Source organism: Danio rerio, chromosome 6 (assembly GCF_049306965.1).
Source record: "Danio rerio strain Tuebingen ecotype United States chromosome 6, GRCz12tu, whole genome shotgun sequence".
Taxonomy (NCBI): domain Eukaryota; kingdom Metazoa; phylum Chordata; class Actinopteri; order Cypriniformes; family Danionidae; genus Danio; species Danio rerio.
In genome coordinates, this window is record NC_133181.1 from 12,654,275 (window position 1) to 12,671,714 (window position 17,440).

Consider the following 17,440-nt stretch of genomic DNA (forward strand, 5'->3'; position numbering starts at 1 on the left):
TGCTATCCATATGCTAGCCAATCACATTTACACAATCCTAAAAGTAATGTTATTAGCTGTTGTCCCTTGCGAAACGTAGACGCAGACATATTTTGTGAATAAAACATAAAGCGTGCAGAAACCATGAAGCAGTTTACAGTACAAAACATTTCAGGATACACAGTACAATACGTTTACATTACAGTGAAAAAAGTTGACAATTGTTTATTATTCTACTTGCATAATAATAATTTATTTATTTAATATACATATGGAATTATTAGTACTAAGAGATATTTAGGTTGATATTATTACGATTTTGAGAAGTGAAATATTATTCATCGGGGATGCATTAATTTGAGTAGAAGTGACATTAAAGACATTTATGGTGTTACTTTTAAAAATATATTTTATATCTGTTCATCAAGAAACCCTGGGGAAAAAGTATAAAAATATTATGTTAAATTATTATTTTTAATTATAATATGATGCTGAAAACTGGAGTGATGGCTCCTTAAAAAGTATATATATACACACATATATATATACATATACATATACATATATATATATATATATATATAAATTTGGTAACACTTTATAATAACTACACACTATAAATCATTTACTAAGCATTAGCAAATAGTGAATTCATTATCTGTTAAGCATTACCTCTACATTAATAAACATCAAGAAGGTTATAACTGCAGCTACAAATGCTGTATTCTTGACTAAAAAACATTTATAATGTGCTTGATAATTGTACTTTCATTCTTTGTTAATTATTTATTTTTCATTACTTAAGGAAATATTGCATTATTTACAAACCATGTATATTTAAGAGTAGTTGAGGGTTTTTAGGATAATTCAGAATGAGTTAGTAAAAGATTAATACGCTATTGAAATCAACGTTTATATGTCTTATTATTCAGGCATTTATTAATGGTTACTATATATGTTAACAAATGCTTTATTAACTCAACTTCATGCAGTTTTGTGACCTAATCTAAAGTGAGGACTATTTATGCTTTATAAATCCTTTGTAACTGATAAATAAAGGCTCATGGTTCTATGCAGATGGTTCTATGTGTAAACGGACATGGGATGGGTGGCTGTGCTGGGAGTATATGGAACCAGGAGTCACCTCAGCCCAGCACTGTCCAAACTACTTTGATGACTTTGACACCTCAGGTCAGTTCCACCAAGACTTTTATTTGTGCCATTGAATGAAAATGTCTTTGATAAAAGCCTGACTAACTGATTACCAAATTGTGCCCTGTCAGAAGTGGCAACGAAAATTTGCACTAATTCGGGCCATTGGTTCGTTCATCCAGAGAGCAACAGAACCTGGAGTAATTACACCGACTGTAGGCTTAAGTCTAACGATCACAAAAAGGTGAGCTCTAATTTATGATTTAGGTCATCTGTTAAATTGCCAAATATCTTAAGTCACGTACTAGCACAATTGATATAGGCTTGATCTTGAGCCCACAATGATGTAGGCTATAAAAACACAGGATCCCTGTCCTTAAACAGTAATGTATAAACAAAAAATCTATTAATAAAAAACAAATATTTATATAATTTTAACTAATATCACAAAGTAGGCTAAATGAACAAAACATCACAACAGTTTTGGTTTACTTTCTCGCTAAAAAAATGCTTGTTTTCCCATTAATAACTTTCTTTGACTCTTGAAAATATCTTTGAGGGATTTATTTTTACATGCATAAACAACAGTTGCCTAAACAACAGAACATTGTTGTTTTATTTTGCCTGTAGTGCTTCTATGAGAGGAATACATTAATTTATATAAAATCAAACAAAGTTCAAGATGATGGCACTAAGGACAATATAGGCTTTTTAGTTTTACATAGGGCTAGAGAATGTCTGGGATATCAATTATAGTACGGTAAAACATAATCGTGAATTTGCAAATGAAAGAAACATCATTAAAAGGGGTTCTATTTTGTCAAGTTTATCTGCACCACAAATGCACCACAATATATATGTACACAATATATTGCCTATATTCACTGAGAAATGGATACAAATATTCATCTTCAAAATGGGGTGTATTGTAATTTTTGCTTTTTGATATTGGTAAATATTCTAGGTATAACTTGTTGTTTTTGTTGTTGTTTTTAGACAGCGCTTAATCTCTACTACTTGACTTTGATTGGTCATGGATTATCTCTGATATCTTTGTTTACATCTCTGGGGATATTTTTCTACTTTAAGTAAGTCATGTGTAAAAATCGTGTCGCAGTATTCTAAAAAAGAAATATATTGGCACCTTTCACCCAGTCTGACACCTTTTTTTTGTTTTTTCCCACCAATAGGAGCTTGAGTTGTCAACGGATAACTCTACACAAGAATCTCTTCTTCTCCTTTGTGTTAAACTCTGTTATAACCATCATCTTTTTCACTTGTGTTGCAAACAACCAAGAAGTAACAGAAGCAAACCCAGTAAGTGCACAAACAGAACACATGTCCATATCAACTGGAATGCATGTTAAAGGGACAGTTCATAGAAAAATGAAGGTTCTGTCATCATTTACTCATCCTACTGTTATTTCAAACCCATATAAATGCCTTTAAATGATATTTGAAGGAATGTCAGTAACCAAACAGATCTCACCACCTATTTTCAGCCATCATTGGAAAAATATCGTTGACAACTGACATCCTTTTTAAAGCAAGGATGTCAAACTCCTGGACAGTTTAGTTCCAACCCTGCTTCAGCACACTTACCTGTAGGTTTCAAACAAGCCTGAAGGACTCAATTAATTTGATCAGTGTGTTTAATTAAAGTTGGAAATAAACTGTGCAGAGCTGCAGCCCTTCAGGAACTGAGTTTGACACCTGTGTTTTAAAGTGATAGTTCACCCCCAAATTAAACCTCTGTCATTATTTATTGCCTTATACTTTCAGTTTAGTTTAACAACTTTATTAATCCTACCAGGGGCAATTGGATTAGAGTAGTAGCATTTCATGATACAACAAACACTTAAAGAGACAGATCAATTACAAACGATATTAAAAAACACAATCCAGCATGTTTCATAACAGCTTCATAAATAGTTAAAAAAAACATAGGAAAGACCCATGTATTAAAAATGTACATTTAAAGTACATTTACATTTACAAAGTACAATGTACATTTAAAAATAAACACTTGCTAAAATGTAGTGTTGTAAATCCTTATTGCCTCTGGAACAAAGGTAAATTTATATCTGATGGAAGAGCATTTGATGCCTCTTAACCTTTTTCTAGAGGGCAACAGAACAAAAAAAATGGAGGATGGGAGTCATCTCTTATCACACTTTGAGTTTTCCTTAATACTTACTGTTCATGTAACTCTGTTAGACTCCTCAGAGGTAAACCAATAATCTTGGAGCAAGTCTTGACTAAGTTTTGAAGGCGATTTTGCTCTCTAACGGAAAGTGAGGAGAACCAGCATAAAAAGGAAAAGCTTAAAACACTCTCGATATAGGTGGAAAAGTTCTCAGTACACGTTTTTCTACACAGAAAGAGTTCAGTTTTCTAAGAACATACATTCTCTGATGCACTTTCTTAGCAACAGCTTCTGAGTTCTGCTGGACCTTAGTGTGGTGTCAAATATTGTACAAAGATATTCTTGTACCCTTTCAACTTGTTTTCCGTTACAATACACTGGTTTCACTTCTAAGGCATTTTTTCTAGGTGTTTCCAAAGCTGTTATTCTTTCTTCATTTGAATACCAATTAAGATATTTTAAAGGGCACCTATGGTAAAAAATCTACTTTTCAAGCTGTTTGGACAGATCTGTGTGTTGGTATAGTGTATAGACCGTCACACTGGGGTGATATGAACACACCCAGTCCTTTTTTTTCAATTTAACTACAAAAAAAAAAGGGTCGGCCAATTGGAGCTGTTTTCAAATCGATCGCACCATTACGTAGGTGTGCGATCCCCCTGCCCACCGAATTGATTGACAGCTGCGCGCATTAACATGTTCCGGTAGTCGCGTGTATATGTCAACAAGACCAGACAGACATACACAAAGCAACCGGGAATAAAAGGTCTGTTCTGTTCTGTTCGCTAGGATCAGCAATCATCATCAAATGTGATTAAGAGTAAGTTTCACATGTTTAAAGTGTTTTAATGTTTGTGTGTAATTAATTACAGCGTTTTACTTCAGCTTTACTTCATCAGCACAGCCGCGTGTGAGAACAATTATAAAAGAAGACGCTTCAATCCCGGTTTGTGGAAGTTAAATCAGGTTTATTTTGTACATTAGCATAACAGATATCCACACAGTCCTTGAGGTTAGCCTTAACTAGGCTAAGCGCGCTCTGTCTGTCTGCCTGCCTGCCTGCGTGCGTGCGTGTGTGTGCGCGCACGTGCGTTAACTTCGTAACGATATTGTGTGTGACTCATCAATGCAATTTCACAATACTGATTAGTAAAGGTTAGTTCTTACTGTAGTATCTCACAAACGCTACGTGAGACCTTCTTCCTTTAAGTCTGTCTGTTGTCTGACGCAGCTGAGGGAGGAGGCATGTAGAAATAGTAGGCGGGAAAGACTCGGCTTAAAGGCGCAGTACGACAAAACCACCCCCTGCTGGAAATCAGTATAAAACAGCATCTTGTAAAAGGTATAATGAAAAATCTGATGGGTATTTTGATCTGAAACTTTATATGCACATTCTAGAGACGCAAAAGACTTATATTAAATCTGAAAAAAGGGGTAACCTAGGTGCCCTTTAAAGCAAGTTTTTATTTTTGTAACACAGAAAATGTGATGAAAAATGTTTAAAACCGACAGCCATAGACATCCATAGTATTTCTGTTTTTGTCCTAACATGGAAGCCAATAGCAACTGGTTTTAATTGTCATTCAAAAACTTTTTCCTTGTGTTAAACAGAAAAAAGGGAGCTTAGAAAAGTTTGGTGTGATGAGTGCATTTTTTATTATTGGATGAACTTTCCCTTTATTAAAGGAAACAGGTTCGTATTGATTTGCTGTTGATGTGTTTTCTCTCAGGTAAGCTGTAAAGTGTCAGTGTTCATCCATCACTATCTGCTGGGCTGCAATTACTTCTGGATGTTGTGTGAAGGGATTTACCTGCACACACTCATTGTGGTGGCAGTTTTCGCAGAGAAGCAGCACCTCATGTGGTATTACCTCTTAGGATGGGGTGCGTTACGTTATTCTTTTATTTAATTTTTAATTGGCTTTTCAATATAGACTAAATGAAAGTGGCTTCATGTTTCTTCAATGTTGTAGATTTTTTTTGCTGTATTTTATTTAAAAATGTATTTAAATGTGTGTTTTTTTTAATGTTTTTCAGGCTTCCCATTAATACCTGCATTCATCCACGCAATATCACGAAGCTATTACTACAATGACAAGTGGGTTAAATAGATTGTGCAGATTTTAGCTATGTTATTTTGAAATTAATTAACATAGTTATATATTTTTTTAATTAACATAAGTTAACATTACATATAACAATGTTAAAATTATTTTATTATTTTTGATAATAAAAACATTAACAAAAGTTAATATTATTATTGTTAATAGTTAAATCAGCATGTTGGAATGTTTTCTGAATGACAATAAAGACTAGAGTAAGGATGAAAAATCTGATTTAGTGTGTACTTTTTTATTCAAATACATTGCAGCCTTGATGAGCAAAAGAGAGAGAAAAAAAGTTTGATTACTCCACATTTTTGATCAAAAGTGTATATTTCTTTCTTGTGAGCCAGTTATTTCTTTAACGTCACATTAAATTTGATCTCACAATCTCAACTCAGCTGCAGTATAATTTCTAATTCTATATATTGAGTGAATGTAACAAAATTGATCAGTGCCTTATACAGTAGCTGGGTTTCCATTCTAACATGAAGCAAATCTTTCAGAAGTTTGCTAAAAAAGTAAGAAAAATCATTAAAGCAAATTAGTTTGCGTCTGATTGTAGCATTGATAACCATAGCAACCAGCAGTAAACAAATCAAGCATAATGGAGACAGCTGATTAGTCACATGAGAGTAGTGTTCGCTATATCAGACCTCTTTCAGCAAATAGGTTTCCATCTCCCTGTATTCGCATTAACCCTTTTTTAAGGAAATTTTTTCAAATGACAGGATTTTTATAAAAAATTTGGCGTTCCACTTTTAGCTTAGCTTGACATAGACCATTGAATCGGATTAGACCATTAGCATCTTGCTCAAATGACCAAAGAGTATTAGTCTTAGTACACCATGTAACTACAGTGAAAGAGCCTGAAGAGTCAGGCTTTAAATAGGAAAACATTTTGGTCAGTTATGAGTGAGATGCTAATGGTCTAATCCGATTCAGTTATCTATGCTAAGCTAAGCTAAAAGTGCTCCCGCCAGACCCGGAGATCGACTGAATGGATTCAAAAATGTTACAACTCAATTGTTTAACTCAAGAGTAAGTGTAAAAAAGTGGAGTGTTTCTTTAAACTTTTAAACTTACTTTAAAACAAAAAAGAGCATCAGATTCATCCCAGCTTCTACAATGAGCTGACTGTGTTAAATCTAGTGAAATTACAGTGGTGATATTTTTTAACTACGTTTTTAAGTGTTTTTGCTAAATCCAAAAACCACCTCAAGGGAATGTAAGATTTTCTTTCAAATTAAAGGATTTTTATTCAAAATTTGGAGTTTCCACTTTTAGCTTAGCTTAGCATAGATCGTTGGATTGGATTAAACCATTGACAACTCACTCAAAAATTACCAAAGAGCTGAATTTTCTTAAATGCTTATTTGCATTATTGACATACTTTTCATTTTTTATCAGTCTTAGTACACTATGTAAGTAAAAAGAGTCAAGCTTTAAATAGAAAAAATATCAAAACATTTTGGTCAATTATGAGTGAGATGCTATTGGTGTAATCCGATTCAGTTATCTATGCTAGGCTAAGCTAAAAGAGCTCCCGCCAGACCCGAAGATCGACTGAATGGATTTAAAAATGGTAAAACTCAATTGTTTACTCGAGAGTAGTTGTAAAAAAAAGTGGAGTGTTTCTTTAAACTTTCAAACTTACTGTAAAACAAAAAAGAGCATCAGATTCATCCCAGCTTCTGTCAAGAATACACTGAGCAAACTCTGTAAAACATCTTGTGAAATCACAATAATGATCTTATTTAAAGAAGTTTTCATGCGTTCATTGGTTCTGCTTTCAATCAATCTGATATTTTCTTATACTTTTCTCTGCAGCTGTTGGATTAGCTCGAACACTTCTCTGCTCTACATTATTCATGGGCCCATCTGTGCAGCTCTATTGGTAAGTCTGCTTTCTCTTTGCACTCTTTATTTCATTTTCTCACACTTTATCTCTCTTGTTTATCTTTTACCCACCCTTGGCAAAGTACTTGCATGATCTTGATTCCAAATAATCAACTTAAACTTTGGCAATCAGCTCTTTTTAATCAAAGTGCTGTGGTCTTTTTGTTGTTTGTGTCGGGGTCAAATCTGATTAGGAAGGATTTTTCTATGCAGCCCATAAGGAGCATGTAATGAGCACATGTTCTGTATCGAATCAATCTTGCACTGAGCTCCACAGTAAGTCAAAACTTTTAGTTGAAAAAGATAGTTCACTCAAAATTGTTTACGCTCAAGACATGCAAGATGTATAGCTGGTGACCTTTTTCAGAAGAACATTAAAGGGATACTTCACCCAAAACTGGTGAAGACGGATTTTATCTTCATTTACTCACCCTTTACTTGTCAGAAACCCATTTGAATTTCTTTCTTCTACACAAAAGAAGATATTTTGGACACATGTTACTGAGCCCAGAGAAGTCGATAGCACTTCTGGACACTGTTAACATAGGGCTTCTTCCTTTTGGCACAGTATTTTCTGATTTGGGGTTGCACTAAAATGTCAATAAAAGTCACTTTGTTAAAACTGTAGAGTCGACAGAGCAGAGATTAATGTCCCATAAACACAAAACAATTGTGAAATACAAAACGAAACTTTTTTACAGTATAATCACCTTTTAAATGTACTCATAGATGTAGTGTCTGCACTACTGTTGTCTCCTAGTACACTTTTCTTATTATTTATTTAAAAAAAAGAACTTTTTTACAAAAATGTAAAAATGTGCACATTCCTCATCTTATTCAAACATCTTGATCTTATTCAAACGGTATTTTGCTCTTTTATATGTGGCTTGACAGAAAAGAGCTAACATGTGATTCAAATTTAAAACCCAAACATTCCATCAAATTCCTTCATCTTTTTTGAGTTTTCCACCATTGTCATTTGGGTTTGCACTTCTGTAGAAATATGTTTATGTGCACTGGCTTTGGAAACTGATGTATTGCATATTTCCCTCTTTTCTCTACTTGTTGTTCATAGGTGAACCTCTTCTTCCTTTTAAACATTGTGAGAGTGTTGATCACCAAGCTGAAAGTGACCCACCAGGCAGAGTCCAGTGTGTACATGAGGGCCGTCAGGGCCACGTTAATCCTGGTACCTCTGCTGGGCATTCAGTATTTACTACTGCCCTACAAACCTGATGGCCGGCTCGCATCTGAGATATTCATACACACAACCAACATACTTATGCATTACCAGGTAAAAAAAAAAACTCAATATATTTACAATACAATACCAAAGTGAATAAATAAATGAATTTTCCAGCATATTTATTACTAATATTATGTTAAAATAAGACAGTAACAGCTATTTTAGTTTTAAAATGTAGTTAATTCATTAAAAATATGTATTAAATGGCACCTAGGATGAAAATCATCTTTTTTAAGCTGTTTGGACAGAACTATGTGTAGGTATAGTGTGTCCAGTCATATTGGAGTGATAGAAACACAACAAGTCTCTCTTTTTAAATTTCCTTACAATTAAATAGGATCCAAATTCCTCCCATTTTGAAGCCTACCGTAATGTGACATAGAAGTTTGGTTTCCCCGCCCACCGAATTGATTGACAGCAGTCTATTAACTTGTCTCCATAGTAACACGAATAATCATTTCAACAAGACAGGAAGTGCGCAATGCAACTTGGATTAAAAATATCAGTTCAGCTCTCTGTAATCATCAGTCATCATCAAATGTGATCAAGAAAGAGTTTTACAAGTTTAAAATGTTTTTAAAACAGTGTATGTTTGTAATGAATTACAATGATTTTACCATCTTTATCACCACAGCTGCGCATCAGCACAATTTTTTTTTTTTCCCACTCTCCTATTGGTAAAGTTTTTTTCCCTCTCCGCTGTCGCCACTGGCTTGCATGGTTCAGGATCTGAAAAGCTACTCATCGATGAATTTGCTCTTCAGTGTTTGGACTCTCAGTAATGACTTCAAACCACACTGAACTGAGCTAAACTGAACTGAACTTAAACACTAAAAACTGAACTACCCTGATCCAGTTACTATGACCATTTATGTGAAGCTGCTTAGACACAATCTACATTGTAAAAGCACTATACAAATAAAGCTGAATTTAATTGAATTGAATAATAAAAGAAGACGCTTCAATGCTGGTTTGTGAACATTAAACAGGTTTATTTTGTACATAACGGATATCCATACAGCAATGGATATTAGCGTGTATCCTGTGACATTTGCATGCAAAAACAGTGCAAAGTTAAACGTGCGCGCTGTGTGTGTGCGTGACCTTTGTAACGACGTTGTGTGTGACTCATCATTGCAACTCAACAACAAATAATAATTGGGAAAGTCCTTACTGAAGTATTTCTCACAACCTTTACGTGAGATCTGCTTCCTTCATGTCTATTGCTGTGTTGTTTATCTGACGCAGCCGAGGTAGAGATTGAGGCACACTCTGACAGGCTCGTGGGAACGGAGGGCGGGGAGAACTAGCATTAAAGGCACAGGCAACAGAAACAGCTACATTGTGTTCAGAGCAGAAAATCCAATATTCTGAAAGGTATAATAAATAATCTGATGGGTGTTTTGAGCTGAAACTTTACAGACACATTCTGAAGACACAAAAGATTTATCTTAACATTTGAAATATGGTAAAATAGGTGCCCTTTTATACATTTTTACATATAAAAAGTGAATGCTAGATAAATTTAATAAAATTAAATGCATTATTTTAATTGATAATGCATAATTTTGTTGATAATAATAATAATTGTAAAAGAAGCACTCAAAGTCTTCATTTACAATAAAAAAAAAACTACAAATAATTTTTTTTTCTTTCTTCATTTTTCTTCAACAGGGCCTTTTGGTTGCCACAATATTTTGCTTTTTTAATAGCGAGGTAAGCCGTTTTTCAAACCCTTTCATTACACACTAAAGTTGAATTGATACATAATATGTTTAATTTGCTTATCAATACCTGTTATGTAGGTTCAAGGTGTGCTACGACGCCACTGGAACCAGTACCGCACCCAGTTTGGCGGCACATTCGCTAACACAGCCCTGCGATCCGCATCTTACACCGCGTCCTCCATGACAGAAGTCCATCGATGTTACAGCATTGACGGTCACATGGACAGTCTAAACGGCAAGACTTTTCACAATCTGGAGAGCACCATTCTCCGATCAGACAACCTGTACATGTGAGTGACACTTTGGCTCCAGGGAGAAAAACCTCATGGACAGGACTGAAATATGTGTGTGTGTGTATAGAGGTCTACGAGGCAAACATCTGGACCTAAGATGACAAGACGTCTTTACTTTTGACTACAGGCCTCAGTTTATGGATGATACTGTATTTTCTATGGAATATTACATTGATGGAATTGAACTCTGCGGAGAACATCACTGATTATCAGTCTTTGATTGGAAGGAGGTGAAGTTGGATTTTACCTTTCCTCTTGGGTAAACTATGAACTGTGGATCATACCTAAATGAAGCTTTTTTTCTTTGTGGCACTGTGTTTTGTTGATGAGGGCTGAGCCATTGGTTGATGGATTCCAGAATCATGGATCTTTGGATTATTTTGGGTCAAAAAACCTGTCGAGGAAGAAAGGAAAACACATCGTAAAACACTAAATCTTCAGGATGTGATTTCAGAACATACTGATGACATTTGTCCTGCTCTTTTTTCCATTGTGTCAGCAATTTTGTGCAGGATTGGGTAAAGTTTTTTTTAAAAGTCATATATTACAATCTAGATTCACTAAATGTGTGTTGCGTAACTAAATTTGCAAGTGTGTGTTGTTATTTTTTGCCTATTTTTTGGCTTGTTTGTTTATAAAAGAGGCCTACTTTGCAAGAATCACTTTTATAATGGGTTTAAAGACAGATGTATGGCAGCATTGTGTGAATATAGCAAGCATCTTAAGGTTAAAAAATCACACTTGATAAAAACAGCCTGCAGAAACACTTTAATTTACATTCCCCCATTGTACGGGTCATCAGAGGGGGAATGCCCCACACATTAGTTACAACCTCTCCCTTATAAGCATAGACAGCCCTGAGTGAGAAGCAGCGGCCCATTAGTAAAGATAATGTTAGCGACTTAGAGGCTTTACAAATGTTGTACTTTAGCAGGGGTGTCAAACTCAGTTCCTAAAGAGCCGCAGCTCTGCATAGTTCCAACTCTGCCCCAACACACATACCTCTAGGTTTCAAACAAGCCTGAAGGACTCAATTAGTTTGATCAGGTGTTTTTAATCGGGGTTGGAACTAAACTATGCAGAGCTGTGGCCCTCCAGGAACTCAGTTTGACACATGTATACTTTAGGATGCACAAATGAACACCGTAGTCTTCATAGACCAGTGTTTCCCAACCCTGTTCCTGAAGGCACACCAACAGTACACATTTTCAAGCTCTACCTAATCCAAAATATGGACTGTTGGTGTGCCTCTGGGAACAGGGTTGGGAAACACTGTCATAGACTACTCTGTCTTTTGAGTTGCTTTGAGATTTTCAGTTTTTCATTGAAATAACATTAGTCATGTTTTGAATGTGCCACTATGCTGTTGCATAAGAGTCTATAGCTCCGCCTTCTTTTGAAATCAGCACAATCTCATTTGAGTTTAAAGCGACAGTCACCAAAACAACGCAATTTGTATAGAAGCCTAAAAGGTGCAGTTTCAAATAGTTTTAAAAATTATTTATGGGGTATTAGCTGAAATTTCACACACACACTCTAAGACCTATTTTAAATCTTGTAAAAAAGTAGAGATGGATGACGCAAAACTGGCGTTTTGACACTATGTCGAGATCCTGAATCACGTGTTTCGAAACACCCAGTTCATGTGACTAAAGCGATTCATGGCGCGGTAACCACACAAGCATTCAGAGTGCTGGGCCGAAAACAAAACAACAGTCTCCCGTGGTCTAGTGCTGTGGTTCTCAAAGTGGGGGTCGGGACCCCCGAGGGGTCGCGGGACAATGAAGGGGGGTCACCTGGTGATTTCCAAAAAATATATTGATTTGTATTAAACCATAAGAATTATCATATTTTATCCATAACCTACTGAAGAGGAAAATAGTCGTTTATAGTTATATATACTGCATAGTTACTATAGTAGCTTATAGTTACTAGTTCTATTGGATTGCGATCCCTGGAGTAATTACATTGTATTAAAGTCACAGCAATAGCGCCAGATGCAGCAGATTGATTTTATAACACCAGGTAAACTTTTTGGCTCATTTACAGCACTCGCATACATAAAAAAAATTAAATGAAGAATAGACTTGGGTCTATTGGTGTGTGTGCATTTATAAGCACCTCAGAGGATATTGGGGGTCGTGAGTGATTGGCATTGTTATATTGGGGGTTGTGGCCTAAAAAGTTTGGGAACCCCTGGTCTAGTGAACAGTACGTGTACATAATGCAACTGTACTGCTATTGACCTTGAATCTCAAATTATGACTTAGATTAAACAACATAATTATTTACAATCACTTATAAATATGACATGTTAAAACAAGACACACAGAAACGGAGCAATAAAATAACCAATTATAAATGTTTAGAATTGCTTCATCCTAGATTCAAACCCAATACATCTGCATGCCAGTCAAGAACACTAATCACTAGGGTTGTTGCGATACCATTAATTCATCTTACAATACTATACTAACTGAGGTATCACAATACCGAGTAGGATTGCGATACTGTAATTCATAACTCAAATTATAAAGATAGTTGTCAGGAATACTATAATTTACATGTTATAATAGGCCTTCTTGAAGTTAATTAATATTTCCCTATTATTAATTAAAGTATTATTTGCATGTCACTTCACCAAAAATGTATTCATTCTTTTTATTTATTTTCTAGATAACTGACCAACAAAAAATAGATTAAAATAAAGATACAAATTATACCAGATGAAATCTGGTATAAGAGCATTTTTCCAGCAGGTTATATGAAGTATTCAAAAATTGTTTCAATGTTTCCTATTGCTATTTTGGGTTTTTCATCAATTCTTTTTTTTTTTTTTTTTTGTCTTATCAAGGTAACAATCCAGAGTAATTCAAAATTTCACTTTGTGTGCGTTTTTTTAAGAGATTGCTGTGGTTGTTGTAGCTACTAAATCATATTGACAGGAACAGAAATCAACCGACTCTTGTGTGTTTGGAACTTCAGAAAACGTGCAACCTTGGGGCTCCACATACTATTAAAATAAAATGGTCTATTTTTGCACAAATGTGTGGCCATTTTAGTAAATTTTCCACATTTCAGATAGACATTAATGACGATCCTACCGTTAACAAACTACAGTGGCACCGCCAGTATTTTGTAGCCATAGCATCGCGATACTATCATAGTACTGGTAAACTGTGCAACCCTACAAACCCTTCGACTAAATAACTTGATGTCTGGTCGAAACAACGTGTGGTATAATTGTGGTATAACTGCTATTCGCATAGCATGTTCTTTGTGGAAGTTCTTTAAGAACAATACTTAAAAAAATGACCACTAGATGTCACTATAGAGAGGGGTTTCGAAGCCTCGACACATATTTCTTCGACTGTTTCAGTGTTTCACGAAGCCTCACTTTGGCCACCACTAGTAAAAAGGGGCATTAAAGGTCCCCTTTAAAGGTTCACGAAACCCTAGAGTACTTTTTTGAGATTTTAACAGATTTGTGTGTTGAGCATCAGTTAAGAAAATGTTAGCACCTGTTAGCTTTAATTGTGGGAAAAACTGCATCATTTTGTCCGCTAATTTCAGCTTCCGGGTTTAAATTCAGCTTTTCCGGGTTTTTCCGGGGCGCAGAACTGCAAGTGCAAAGATGACATGTCGGTTTCTCATTATTATTCATAGCCGAGTTGTCTTATGCTATGAGAAGAGCCTGCTTCTTAATTATTCATGACTGCACATGCTTCCCGAAGGCAAGACAGACCTGCCAGTGGAAAGCCCAAGCTGTGAGACACCGACCCACGGCACACAGTATTTAGCTGTTCATGAAGGCTCGTATGTCTATGTTTCTATGATCCACGCGGTTTGTTGCATGTTTTTTCCCGCGATACTGTCAGGGCCGATACAGCAAAGCTGTATGCAAGCATTTTTGTCCGGAGAGTAGTACGAGAACTGGAGAATGGCAAACGTCTTTTATCAGGAGTTCGTTCTCATTTAGACACATCGCCAAGCTGCTGTGTTTGCCTAAATCCTCCAGATTACCAACAGGGCTAATGGTTAAAATAGACAGGGCAAGAGACCTGCTGCACTGAGTCTGCATTCAGACCTATGATTCAGACACGGGGATTGAGGGAAAAGTCCTCATTTATCGTGTTTATATGAACTCTATTATCTTTATAATGATATAAATTGTGGTTGTGTGTATATGAAATTAGGAAAAACAAATGGAGCAGGGCATTAAATTACTGTTTATTTCTTTGCATTTTAACTTTGTAAACTATAAGATCATGCGTCTCACGGTTTGTGTCTCATTTTGTGAGCTAACTGACAACAGTTGTTCGCTCCCCTCCTTCTCCCCTGCTGGCCACGCCCACTCCAGCCCTTTGCTCGCCGAGCTCCACGCCCATTATGATGCATCTTTTAAAAAAATTCTGTGGTAGACCAGAAGCGAAAGTGGGGGGTGTCATGACCCTTTAAAGATTAGGATAGGCTGAAGATTGTAATATATTACGTTTAAGAATAACTTTACCCAACACTGGTGATAAATTGGATATGAAACTTTAACCCACATACAGGGCAATGATGACAATATATTCTATGTATGCAAATGTTTTTATTGTCTTTTAGGAGTACTGAGTTTTCTATGTGTATTATTTACATATACTTTAATTAAAGAAGCCAGAACAGATACTGTCGATGTACATTATCCTGCAGATCTTGGATTAATTAGGATGAAGCAGATTTGTGTGTAAATTACTAAGATGGTCTTTTCTGCGGGTTTGTCTTTTTCACTTTTGATTCTAATCGTTTTAAACTAATTTATCTGTAGTTCATATAAATCTGGTGTAAAGGAAGTCTTGCTGTTCAAGGGCAAGCTACATTAGCGCATGTGGGTTTACAGTTTTTGGAGATCTGCTGATCTATGAACAGAGATGAGGTCTCCATGTGTCTCTATGTCTGGAACATACAGATGCGGTTTAGCCTTTTTGTTTCTCACTGTTGTGTTTCTTAAAACATTTTTGTGCACATGCTGGATAAATAAACATTTATATTTTGAAGCTAAAAATGCATCTGTGTCGTATGCATGTCTGTGTGGGGTGATGTACTTTGTGTATATAGATCAATTATAAATCATGACAATAGCTTTTTTCAATGACATCAACTTTTCCCCAGCTAACAGGGAACATTCTAAGAACATTTAGTGACTTCCCTTAAAAGTTGTGTAAATGTTAGCACACAATGGTATTAAAATAATGTTTCTAGAATATTCTTAGAACATTAATATGAACATGAGACTGAAATGTTTTGAAAATTCTTTGAAGATGGTTATCAAATACAAAAATAGCATTTATACAAAGTCTACAAAACTGTTTTTGAACATTCTAATTGTTTTATTGCTCACTGGGAACAATAAAAAATGTTTTAGAACAATAATATAATCTGAATAGAATGTTCTAATAACTTTTCATGTTCTGAGAACATCACTAAACTGAAACATATTTTTAAAAATGTTTGATTAACATTCTTAACAAAAAATAACCTTATTCCATTACTTAAAATGTTTTGAATGTTCATAGAAAAAAAATGTGATATAACTTGAGGGGAACGTTTTTAAATCCTAAAATTGCTAAGAGCAATTATGAATATGCTAAGACCAATGGATACATGATAACATGATGATAGTTTGTAGCAGGAATCGCCAACATGGTGCCCATGGGCACCAGGTAGCCCGCCAGGTTCACATGAGTTGCCAGTGGGCCTGTTCTAAAAATAGCTCACCATAGCACCACATATGAGTAAGCTGCATCTAATATTTTTATAGGTATTCTTTTTAAATAACACTTGCATTGGTGTAAATTTAAAAAATACTTTCAGTTATATATTAAAAAAACTTTAAAAACAATTTCAGACAAATGAAGTGTTGCATATTGATATTTATCTAACTTGTTAAATATTTGTTGACAACTACTGTGAGAAATCATTAACATGATCAATGTCTTTACATGGATGAATATTATTAATTATTAATAATAACATATAATTAAAAGTAAATTAAGAGAAATGTGTTATTTAATAACTTCAGTTTCCAAAAGGTTGGTGACCCCTGGGCTGTAGTATAATGGGCACACATAAATCCCATTGTAACCTTAGACTAGTTGGAGGACTTCAGAAGAAGCGCACTGCAGGACAAGATGACAACAAAGACTGAAACCGACTTTTAAACAGTCAATCAAGCAACCTCTCGATGTGATTGCTCACACATTGCCTCTAGAGATTGTTTCACTCTGTGCCAAAACTGCTGCATAAACAGACACATCTCATAACAAATCTAGACAGGTGGAGCTGGAGGAGGTGGAGGTTTTGGGAGAATTACACTTCAGGACCAGATACGACAAACACTGAACTATCTTTTAAATAATGAGCAACATTTTCATTGCAGATTGAATGTAAAGCACTTAATCAACCTTCACTGCTCAATGAATAGGCATATAAATATAGCAGTTCCCGTTGGTGGCAAGCAGAGACACCCATAAGATTGTAGGCTAAACTGCTTTTGGTGTACAGCAATACACAGCTATATAAATACATTCATTCATTCGTTCTAGACAGGTGGAGTCAATAATTCTTATACTATGATTATTGATCTTATACTCTGATTACCACACTGTTCAGGTAATGTATTTCAGATGTTTGTTAGGTTGTTGTCCTTAAATCGCTACTGTGGGACTAGTTTTTTTATGCTGTATGTGTATGTGTAATTTAAAGAACATATTTTTAGTTCAGTATAGTTATGTGGAACTGTAATGTGGTCAAAACCTGCCTGGAACTTTTAAACTGTGCTTTATTATTTTAAAAAAATCAGTTTGTTATTAATTATTAATTACTCACCCTTGTGTTTTACAATCCGCTGGGAC

The 17,440-nt window shown here is 35.2% G+C and overlaps 1 protein-coding gene across 1 annotated transcript in view; it reads left to right on the top strand.

Annotated features, from left to right (window-relative positions):
- Window positions 1-15,593, top strand: part of calcrlb (calcitonin receptor-like b) — a 28,755-nt gene extending 13,162 nt beyond the window's left edge. Inside the window, exons 4-13 of the mRNA XM_001920000.8 lie at window positions 1,057-1,170; window positions 1,263-1,375; window positions 2,128-2,219; window positions 2,322-2,448; window positions 5,008-5,161; window positions 5,315-5,375; window positions 7,210-7,276; window positions 8,354-8,572; window positions 10,199-10,240; window positions 10,330-15,593. Of these exons, the coding sequence (XP_001920035.3) occupies window positions 1,057-1,170; window positions 1,263-1,375; window positions 2,128-2,219; window positions 2,322-2,448; window positions 5,008-5,161; window positions 5,315-5,375; window positions 7,210-7,276; window positions 8,354-8,572; window positions 10,199-10,240; window positions 10,330-10,545 (1,205 nt within the window). The 3' untranslated portion in view covers window positions 10,546-15,593. The remainder of the gene's footprint in view (window positions 1-1,056; window positions 1,171-1,262; window positions 1,376-2,127; window positions 2,220-2,321; window positions 2,449-5,007; window positions 5,162-5,314; window positions 5,376-7,209; window positions 7,277-8,353; window positions 8,573-10,198; window positions 10,241-10,329) is intronic.
- Window positions 15,594-17,440: the final 1,847 nt, after the last annotated feature.